Source organism: Prorops nasuta, unplaced genomic scaffold (genome assembly GCF_024137725.1).
Source record: "Prorops nasuta isolate Cenicafe-Biocafe unplaced genomic scaffold, Cenicafe_Pnas_1.2 PNAS00005, whole genome shotgun sequence".
Taxonomy (NCBI): Eukaryota; Metazoa; Arthropoda; class Insecta; order Hymenoptera; family Bethylidae; genus Prorops; species Prorops nasuta.
In genome coordinates, this window is record NW_027116802.1 from 7,209,476 (window position 1) to 7,221,367 (window position 11,892).

The 11,892-nt window shown below is 34.5% G+C and overlaps 1 protein-coding gene across 1 annotated transcript; it reads left to right on the plus strand.

The window, feature by feature from the left end:
- The first annotated feature begins 3,679 nt into the window (after window positions 1-3,679).
- On the plus strand, window positions 3,680-5,772 carry Jra (Jun-related antigen). Its single transcript, XM_066726795.1, has one exon. The coding sequence runs from the start codon at window positions 4,324-4,326 to the stop codon at window positions 5,170-5,172; it is 849 nt and encodes a 282-aa protein (XP_066582892.1). The 5' UTR covers window positions 3,680-4,323; the 3' UTR covers window positions 5,173-5,772.
- The last annotated feature ends 6,120 nt before the right edge of the window (window positions 5,773-11,892 follow it).

The window sequence follows — 11,892 nt, forward strand, 5'->3', positions numbered from 1 at the left end:
CACAGAAATATGTGATTAGAAGATGATGAGCTTAATAGCGTAGAATTAAATTCCATACTAAAGCTTTAAAAGCTTCAAATGCTTCAGTCTGTAAAGCGCATAATTGGAAATAGTTGAGTGAGTATATTATATTTGTAAAATATCTCTATTGATTGGCATCAATGTGGAGGGTGTTAAAAGTAATATTAGTGTTATTACATATTTTATGTATTTATAAAAATCTTGTAAACACTCTAATTAAGTAATATGTTGTTTTGTGGAAACGGGGCTACAAAAATATGAAATAAAAAATAGGGAATAGTATTTATAAATATTATAGTAACTTTCATATAATAACATTCAAATGACCTATCGAGGTCAAATTATTAATATGGCGTTCCTTTATGTCTTTCTTAAAAACAAAGATTTAGGTTCAAACATTTTTTGAAGTGTCTTCTTTTAGAAAAAGTTATTCGACCTTCCTACTATTATAAAAACATAATATATGTATATAGTAAACATTAAAGAAATTAATGCCAGTGAATTCAGAATTTAATTTGGTACAGTAAGATTGAATAGTTGACACAAGTAAATTTTCATTAATCCATGTTTAACATTGTAAAATGATTTTCTTTCTATTTATTTCGACCGTTGCTTTTCGGTTAGCGACATTTTAAATAGTTCTTTAGAACTTCCCATATTCTGTAGTTGGCGACACTGATTACCCGAAGGAGTCGCCAACTTGCATGTGCATACACATACATGATAGTTATGGCTAGCTTCAGGGTCATAGTTCCAAGACAAGTCCTAACAAGTTTCAACAAGTCCTATGTATAAGCTAACAGCTGCAATACTTCCAAGTAAAAGTTTAATCGTAAATTATGACTAATTATTCTATATAAGAGGATAATTTTGATTTAAGTGAAAAATATAAAGTTTCTACTTTTTCTCTTTAACAAGTAAATATTAATAATTTAAATATTGATATTGGAAATAGAGTAAAATGTAGCTGTAATGAACACAAATTATTAAAAAAAATAGTTTTAATCCTATTGAATCATTTATATAGTAATATTCAAATGTAAACAAAGCATTAAAATAATCTGCAGATTGTTAATGATTTTTTCGAAAATATTAGGATTTTAATACTCAAAGGAAATTTTTAGCTTCTGATAATAAATTGGTCGTATACACACTATGTCGCGAGATTTTCTGGTGCTACAAAAAGGTCTTTACCAGCAGTGTAAACTGAACGGCCTTCTAGTAATTTATTGTCTCTTTCTACATAAATATGTCTGTATTCTTCAGATTCAGAAAACAGGTCCTAGTATTCACACATAGTCTACAATCCTTGCTTATCCCCTTAATACCGGAATTCAAATTCTTAAAACTTTTGTTAAATTAAAGACAATTTTCAATCACCATTGAGGTCTCACGCAACTTCATTATATCTTACTGCTATTCTCGATCTATATTCTGATCATGAATTAATCGCTGGTGAGGTAGTATAGCGGATTTTAATTAAAATCCACAAAAGGAGCTCTGTCGATTGCCTAAAGGTTAACAAGTACTTTTATGAGTTTACCAAAACAGGTAATATTAATAAAGAACAAAGCAGAGATTAGGCCTAAGCTACCAATGCCAGAACAAAAGTATCGTATTAACTCTGAAGGTAATAATATTTCAGTTGAATATATCCCTGTTGAAAGAGTTGCGATAACAAGAAAAATAATGAAATAAAAAATCAGTGAGTACAAAATAACACAACCAAACAACAAATACAATCGATATATGGCTTTTAAATATAAATGTAGATTATATATTTTTTATATTAATACATAATTTTTAAGAGATTCATTAATTATTTCAACAAGCCTTTATAGTAGAAATAGAATCTCCTCCTTTTGCATTAGATTATATTCTATAACTATAACTGTGCAGTGTCTGAAACATGATGCAAATAATTAATATTTTTTAAATCTTTAAATATTTTATAATACAGTTCATCTTGTTTAACTGGTAATTCTTTTTGTTTAAACCGTTTTTTAATAAAACTTAATCTATAAAATTAACTGTGGTGGATGGATTCTATAGTAATTCATAACTTACAGCTACCTAATACTCTAATGAAAAAATTTTCATTTAATAATTAATTGTTCTTATTGTTTAAATATAAATTACTAAGATATACAATAAACGGTAGTTAAGACTTAGGTAAATTATTTATTATCGATGTTATAGTTTTAAGTTTCCAACTTTTCAATCTTACTACATTTCCGAATATTTATATAGAAATTGTGTGTAAGATGAACAAATACCTCAATTATTGCTAGTGGAATAGAGAAATGTTACCCTCCCTCTATCGACAACAATTGGCGTTACTGTGATTCTGTACAAAGCTTCAAATTATTCATTCACTTCAGACGTGTGAAACAACTGCATTACACATTTAAATTAAAATATTTTATCATTAGCTTTCATTTTCCTACCAATTTTTTATATTATGACATAGTTTTGCAGTTTTTACCAACTATCGGTAAATTGAAAAGAAAAGCATCAACAGATGAAATAAGTAGCGCAAAGAAAATCGGTCGCAAGAGCCATCATTCGATTTAAGGAAAGGTCGTGTAGTAAACATTTTACCTGAAGTAAAATTCTATTATTTTGACAAATAAACACTTTAGTCACGCTTCGTTTATAATATCATAAAACCATACTCCATTTTTCTCTTTGGTGTGACCATTGTTCTTTTTAATTTGGCAAACAAGAAAAATATAACGGTTTATAAGCTGTAACTCATAATTCGCTTCAGATTAAGGAATTTCAAGAAATCTTTATCTCAATACACATAAATTTTTGTCATAAGACACCTTTGGATACAAATAATGGAAAGTTGATTAGAAATGAAAATCTTTTGTATTAGAGTTACAAAACAATGTTACACACTTTAAAATAATCATAATTAACAAAACACTAATATTTTCTATCACAGAGAATACTTAGACCTATAAAATTGTAGAAAGGATTAAAAAATAATGCGTTAACATACAATAAGCGTAATTTACGTGTTTTGGTATACTATTATATTGTCTCGAGAGTATACTATTCCCTCTCCTCTTTTTCGGCCTCACCACACCCATAGCCCATAGTCATCACGCTTCCACTCCATTACATTATTGCTATTATAGCCATTACGGCCACCATGGAAATATGGAACCACGGAGAACGCCGGGCGGGCACCCCGCCAAAACCCATTTACATACATCTTACCATGCCTTCACTGACAACACTACCATAATCGTCTAGAATTAGAATGTCTATAGACGAGTATTAGAACTAGAGCATCAGAAGATCTCAGCAGTGCCACAACCAAAAACCCCAAACCTACCAAATAAAATACCCAAACCAACCCAAACCACGAAACCAAACGGAACGAGCCAACACAAGCGGCACAAGCACAAGCCAGCAGCAGCCGCGCTGCTAGATTGGAGAGAGGGGGAGTGCAGCTGGGGAGAGAGAGGATCAAAGTGGCCATTAGATTGCGCAGGCGCAGCAGGCAATTCCAAGTAGCTTCGTGATATCGGCCAATAGGATCGCTCGAGTGACGCCACTGTCAGCCAATCATTGTGAAGGTAGCTGACGACAACTCTATTTTTAGCACGAGTGAGTCACGAGATATAAGGCAGTACGTTTAGTTGGGTGTTCACAAGTTGTCGAGCAATCGTACCGTTCGCCTCTCGGCCCTCTCGTGCAATAATCCTTCCGTCGAACACTTGTTTTCCTCTTGGTCATTCTGTCGCTCTCTTCCACCCGATTCAAAATTACAACAATTTTTAGTAAAGAAGAACGTGTAGTGCAAAAGTGACGAAGTTTCTTCCTTGCTCCGAAAGGTAGTAGGAGTGGTAAGAGAAAGAGATAGTGTGCGAGCGTGTGTGCGTGCGTTCGGTGCGTACGCGCGTGTATTTCTCTATACGCATACAGTATACATGTGTGTACGCAAAAGCCTGCTTATGCGTGCTACATTCTTCGTGAGTCATTGTTGTTAGCTGTGTCTTTTAGCGTGTTGCTTACCACGTTGGTATAGTGCTCCTTCATTTATTTGTGCTGTGCTGACAGTTGATTTGTCCGCTGGAAATTCCATGTGTCACAGTTGTCGCTAGCACATATCTCAGCTGGAAAGCAGAGATTTCCATTGATCGTGCAGGAGGGAATAGAATAAAGATAAGAAAGAGAGGGAGAGTGCGCGTGTACGCGAGTTGTATATAGTAACGTAAAGCGAAAACTGAAATTGAAACAACAAACGATATAATTGGGATTGAAAAAGTGGACTATTCGTCAGCATCGATGGTGCGAGGCTTGACTATGGAGCAGACGTTTTATGAGGAGACTGGTGTATACGGCACCGTTAATCGAGAGGGCAGCATGGGTCAATTGAAACGTAATCTCACATTAGATTTGAATAGTTGTCAGAGGCAGCAGCAGCAACACCAACAACAGCAACAAGGAGGACCGCAAGCAAAGAGGGCGCGGTTTGGTCCATTACCGTCCAGCCTAAACAGCGTAACGCCAGTCACTCTGAACTCGCCGGATTTGAGTATGATAAAGTTGAGCTCGCCGGAATTGGAAAAGCTGATAATAGCGCAACAGGATGGCTTGGTGACCAGTTTACCGACGCCAACCACTCAAATCTTATTTCCAAAAACAGTTACCGAGGCGCAGGAGCTTTATGCTCGTGGATTCGTCGAGGCTCTGAACGAGCTGCACCACTCGGACAGCTCTCAAGAACCAGGCAGTATCCATGGTGCTACTTATACGACTTTGGAGCCACCCGGTAGCGTACAAAGTACGGAGTCTAGCCTGAGCCAAGGTCTCATACAGATAAAAGATGAGCCACAGACAGTTCCGAGTGTGTCCAGTTCACCGCCAATGTCACCGATTGATATGGAGAATCAAGAGCGTATAAAATTGGAGAGGAAGCGACAGAGAAATCGCGTGGCCGCCTCTAAATGTCGTAGGCGCAAGCTTGAACGCATATCCAGGCTTGAGGACAAGGTCAAGCTTCTCAAGGGTGAGAATACCGAGCTCAGTGCCGTTGTCAATCGACTCAAAGAACACGTGTGCCGTCTCAAGGAACAGGTTATGGATCACGTTCATTCCGGTTGTCAAATTATGGCTGTATCTGGACAATATTGAACTTCGTCATGACGCCATATTAACTTTTACATTGTGCTCTCTCCCTCCGTATCGATGCTAGCTACCGTGCTAAATGTAAAAGTAGAGAAAAATGCTGGAAGGAGCCAGGTCGTGAAATACGATGGAGTGCCTTCGTGTGCTGTGCTTTTTTCGACGAATATAAAAAAGTCATGCAGGACAATTTTGCCTTCAATTGCCTTTTTTTCTTTAATTGTCGCTGCACACTAGCTAACGGTAACAGTGGCGCAGCAGCATCAGCCATCTTGGAGAACGTGCTAAAAGAGTGAATCTCGCCATTAACGAGATGAATAAGGGAAAAACATAAATTTGTCTTGTCGGTCTTGTATTTTTATAATACGAATTAACAACGCTTAGTAGCGGTAATCTGTGGTTGGTTACTTGCTTGCTTGGTATCGTCCAATCAAGTATTATATATACTCTTAAGAAATTTTGTAAATTTCGAGATACTTTTGTTGCTTTTTGTTATAATCAGAATTACTTAATGATTATAATAATATGTCATAAAGAACAGTAGTGATAAGTTCTAACAGAATGACAACGGAAAGCCTTTGTATACATTTATAAGATATGAGAGGGGAAAGGATGGGGTGGGAGGGGGGGGGGGCATTGCTTGTCTTGCGTCGGGAATGAAGGTGAAAGAATAAGAGAAAAGTATATAGTATATATATGTATTCTATTGCCAAGAAGAAATATATATTTTGGTGCATGTTACTCGCAGGCATCTATCATATACCAGACACTTAGACTCGAGTCCCTGGTTATACTACAAAGAACTTGTACGATTCCCATAGGCGTAGAGGATAACCTTGTACTACATACGAAAATTGCGTCAACGTTTATCAACTATTCTCTACGAAATATCCAGGGAATATGCTATATTACAATCTAATTGTCTTGTATATTATAAATTGATGCCTGTGATATTATTCACATATACGTAACGTAAGGTTTAATACTTTGGAACATTGCGTACAGCCATGCAAATGTATTTGCATTGTATTCTAGCCCCCCACCCTGCTTCTCTCTCTCTCTCTCTCTCTCTCTCTCTCTCTCTCTCTCTCTCTCTCTCTCTCTCTCTCTCTCTCTCTCATACACACACGCACACACTTGCGCGCGAGCGCGCACTCTCCCTCTTATTCTCTCTTTAGTTGATTTTCTCGTGGCAAAAATTTACCGGGTTTATGGCTGTACACTGTGCCAAATTGATTCAGGGAAACTTTACTAACTTCACTACGTATTCTCTCAACCAATTTCCTATACTACACTATACTTGAAATGTCCCACGAATCTATTTAGCAATTTGGAACAGTATATATAAACTATATGAACATATTTATATCTGTTATAGAAGTATTTTGATCTCTGATTTACTTTCATTATATTTTTCCCTCTCGGGTGTTCCTGATGTGTTTTCCCAAATAACGCATCTCTACTTGAAGAGTAATAAAGTACTGATTGTAAATTTGTGATTAATGCTCGCTATAAAGTCACGTTTAATAGTACGTTGTAAATAATCAAGTAGTGTATATTAATAAATATATTGTTACAAATTGTCTAAAAAAGTTCATCAAAACGATTTTTTTAGACAATTTGTAAAAATATGTTCAGCATTTTTTTTATTATACCTTTTACACGCTTGATAGATAAGAATTTTTCCTCTATATTTCTTACAAATTGAATTTCGACTTAATTATTTGTGTCAACGAGTGGTTCAGTATAATCAATGTCATGTATCTGTATTAAATAGAGCAAAAAAATCAACATTTTTTAAAAAACTTTTCCAGTGGTAAATAATGAAATTTTTTATTTTCTAGAATTGTAGTTTATGTAGGTGTGTATAAAGTGTTCTTGCAAATCATTAACCACTATGTCTACCTACGGTCTTGCATTTGTAAAGTCAGTTTGATATATTTCTGCATTTAATTGGGAAATATTTACAAATTTTTTGTCTTTAATTATTGTGGACAGTATTCCAAATAAGAAGTTACCACTTTGTAATATTTCCAATGAATCCTCCGAAAAAGAGTAAGTAATAAGCTGTGATTATTTATTTAGTACATCATGTAATATTAAGGCCCGTATCATTAAACACAACTTAGGTTTAACTCTATCTTCATTAATATCAAGTTGTCTTACTTTAACCTTCAATACTTGCTTTAGCTCGGTCTTCGTCTTAAGTAAGTGCTAAGCTGAATTCGCGCTTAGATCTATCTGTTTAATGGTACACACACACGGACTTAACTATTGTCGATACAAAGATTTCACGAGCACCACTAAGTGACAACTCTGTTAGTTGTCTAAGAACGACACTTGCAGAGTTTAAGAAGTGGGTTATTTAAAAAATAAATAAAGTTTACTCTTTACTCTTTTTCATGGATTTCGATAGAAATATTACAGAGTGGTAACTAATTGCTTTGAATACCTTTCACAATAGCTAAAGTCACAGAGCTTTTAAATATTAGCCAATTAGGTATAGAAAAATATTAAATTGATTTTATAAACGCTATAACCCCCCCCCCCAAATTGATCTAGTAGGTATTGATATATTACAAACATCTCAATAAACTACAATTCCAAAGAATAAAAACGTTTATCATTCACCACTGGGAAAAACTTTTAAATTACATAAATATAGTGGTATTCTTGTGAATTCTTTTATTAAATTTTTAATTTATTTTGATTTTTCTGCTCTATGTCATACAGGTACACGACATGGGTCAATTTGAACCACTATCTTGCAGACATGATCAAGGCGAAATTGAATGTGTAAGTAATACGGAGGAAAAATTCTTAAGTATCAAGAAGCGTGTGAAAAGTAAAACATCAAAAGCTGAAGATAATTTTAAAAATTGTCTAAACAAGATCATTTTGAATAAATTTTTTAGACAATTTGTAAATATATATTTATTAATATATATATATATATATATATATATATATACAGACTCTCATTACTTACATTCTAGTTTAGACGCGTTATATGGAAAAGCATAGGGAACAGTCGAGAGGTTAAAAGATAACTAAAGTAAATCTTCGACCGAAACGCGTTTACAGACTATATAAACATATACTTATAGTTTGTATGTACTGTGCCAAATTACCAAATTGATTTGTGGTACATTTTAAATCTACCGTAGTGTAGAAATTTAGTAGAGAAAGTACGGAGCGAAATTAGCTGAGTTGCCTGTGAATCAATTTGGCACAGTAAACGAAGTAGAATAAACGAAATAATACACTATACAGAGATTCAGCTTACAGCATAAACATAGCGTACCGAGTAATCTTATTTATTTTGCACAATGAAAAATATCTACGAATCTTTCCTTAGCAATTAAGCCTGAAAATTACGAATCGGAATTATCTGTTGGCACTGCGCAGATCAACACAACGACAATGAAGTGAGAATGTGTAGCAGTGTATATGTGCCCACTATCAGCGCTGCCTACAGTTAATTTTTCGAAGTTTTTCACTGCGTCTCTCGTATACGCATACAGCATCGCATTCTTACTCTACAGTTTTTGCTTTGTTATGCACAGTGCCCATCATTTTGTAAATCACCATTTGTAATTTTGTGCGTCTAGTCTTTACTCGATATACAATTCCAGCCGCCTGATTAACACCTTACTCCCTAATCCTCAAATCCCTACGTCAATCTTACATTCATTTCTCTCTTTGATTTCGTGCATAAGTGTAGGCATAAGAGTCAGTTTTTTTAATTCTAATGAACCAAGTCAGCAGGCTGAATTTCCACAAATGTCTTAAACGGTTGTTTACGTGACTGCGGTGTTTTCGTGGAAAAGGGAACTCGAGGGGTAATAATTGAGAAAGTAGGAGGAAAACAAGATAATAGTATATACTGTGCGTGCAGCGCAAATACCAAAGCGTGAACAGAATAGGAATGAGGAAAAAAGGTCCCTTTTAGATGGAAGCGCTCGATAATCCTTACGTCTCTCAGCAATATTAGTCATAATATTAAATTTAGATTACAAAATTGATTTGTGTGGCAATAATGGCTCTTGAAATGCCTGATACTGGTAATCATAATAATAATGTTAAAGACAGCTAGGGCATCATTCAAATACATCTCACCTCTTTCCTAATACTCGGACGTTCATCGATTTTGCTCCCGAGATTAGAATTAAAGATATCCTATTGGCTAAAACACTTCGATCGGCAATTTTTCGGAAGCAGAATCTGTTCAGGCCAGAGTAAATGTGCTTTATTATAGGCAAGAGGTATTTGCTATCTGTACACTAACACAATAATATTCAAGTAAAAATGTGTAACTTGGGTATCTATCGGAAAAAGTCCTACAAATATGACAGTATTCATCGACAGATGGCGTTATTTGTATACATATTCGCCACCAAAAGGTATCACCGTAATGTCACAATGTGTATTAGTGTACATATAGCGAATAAAGATGAAGAATGAAAAGCATAAATATAATATATTTAATAGCTTCTGATTTGCAACAAGTTAATACAATTCTGATGAAACGTGTTAATATTAAGCTAATTGGTATTATGTAGTACATATATTGTTCAATCCGCTAGGCTATATAAGTAGAATACTTAAAATATCTTATTTTCCAATTTCCAAGCAATTTATTTCTTTTTGCTGTTTTTCGTTCACACATACTTACAGTAAACTGAAGCTGTTTGACTAATTCCACATTAGTAAGCATTTCTACCGATCTCGCAAAGCCGGGTAGGTAGTTTTAATACTTGATAGCAAGAAAAATCGCACAATGTGAAAGCAGCCGTTGAAAGAGTCAATGCAAAAAGCTCCTTTTTTAACTAAACTTTTATTTCTGTTAATATTACATTCTTTTTCTCTTTAGCAAGTTTAAGTTTTTGAGTATAACTTTACAATTTTTAAACTTTATCTTATAATTACGTAGAGGAGTATAAATATTTATTTCTTAAAATATGCATAAATATTATTATACTAGTGCTTTGCTTTTTCTTGCTTGTATCCTAGTCAATCTTTAAGGTGTCCCAATACTATTATGATTATCTCATATTAACTAAGTAATGCAGTGCCTTTCTCGATTAATTGCCTTTATGAAAGGAGAGAAGAGACGTGCTGATTGAGTGGGGAGAGAGAGAATTGTACTAATTTTGATAGATCGGTTATTATACGACAAAGAGTTTTACATTTGGAAGCTAGCGGAAAAAGCGATTGCACAAAACGTACATGAAAGTAAAAGCCACATGTGATTTAGACAGTAAGTGAAAAACCCCATTAAAGTATGTACTATGTATACATAATATAAATAAATAGTGGTACGATGGTGATAAAGATTATACATGGCGCCGTTTTTATTATGTATAAATAGATAAATGAATATACCTATACTATATATGCGAGAGTCTATGTGTTGAGCATCATCTCGTCAATGTACGTATTTTATATATGTACATGTATACACAAGAGAAGAAGATATTGCTGTATATTGTAATAACTAAATATATTATATAAAGAATTGTCTATCAACAGAGCGAAGAAATCTTTTTTTACGAATAATTTTATTTTTGAATGAAATAAGATGAAAATAAAATTTCACTTTATTAAAAATAAACAAGCTTAATATTTATTCTTCCAATACCCTTTCATAAATTCTCTGTTTTAGTATTCTGTGTGATGTAGTATGTATGTTATTTATAAAGGCCAGTATAGTTTACAACATGCTTCTTGGAACAGCCAATAAAATATATCTTTCTCTCTTTATATACACATATATATAGGGTGTACAACTGAAGGTGCAGTACAATATGAACGCTAAAACTCATTTATTTCCAAAACTATAACAGACATCAATTTATTGTTAAGACCTCCCAGAATTCAATTAGGGAGGGACTTCAAAAATACCCTGCGAAAAAACTGATCTCTCTTATTGTTCCAGAGATAAGTGAGTTCCTACGTCCATACTTTGGTACGCCTTCAGTGCTGCACCCTGTATATTTGGTTTATTTATCTTTAATCGTTATCGTTATCGGCCGTGCTTTGCTTCGTTTCACGTCGAACCTTAAATTGTCATTTGAAACCATATAAGCAAAAGCGAGAAAGAAATAGATTGGCTGTAGCATAGTAAACATTTTGACACAGGCTTGCGCAACGCTTGGTCCACCGGAAAGAGAAAGACAAGACGTGAGTTAGCGTGGTTGCAAGTGAGAGAGAACAGAAATACCTGTGTGGAAGAAGACAGGAGTGATAGACTAGACAAAGAATTATAGTAAATGACCTCGAGATTTTTCTCTTCTCCGAGGAGAAGAAAGAATCTCGTTTCGCGAACTTAATCGACACAGTTATTTTACGAATAAGAGACAAGCTTTGGAGGAAGGTCGATGTTATCCTGGAAGGCTGTGCAGCATACATACACAATCGTATATATGGCCTTAATGATCGAGGACAATTGCATTTGCAAGCAGAAACTCTCTAAGGATAGTGAAATGTGTCTATTGCTCACACACAGTTCTCGTAAATTAAATGATCAATGCAAATATTCTGCCAACCTTTCTCTCTACAGTAATTTCCTAACCTACAATGTTTGAAAGATGCGAACGGTTAGCTTGGTCTACTATGTATATACGTACCACGTACAATAAGAGATAAGACATCGAGCGCGTGCGTGTCTTCTTCGTTGCTATCCGAACAGAGATTTTCCAAGTGCTTTGTTTGATAATTGTTGCTGAC

Coding starts and splice junctions, on each gene's coding strand:
- Jra (XM_066726795.1), top strand. CDS start 4,324: ATGGTGCGAGGCTTGACTATGGAGCAGACGTTTTATGAGGAGACTGGT.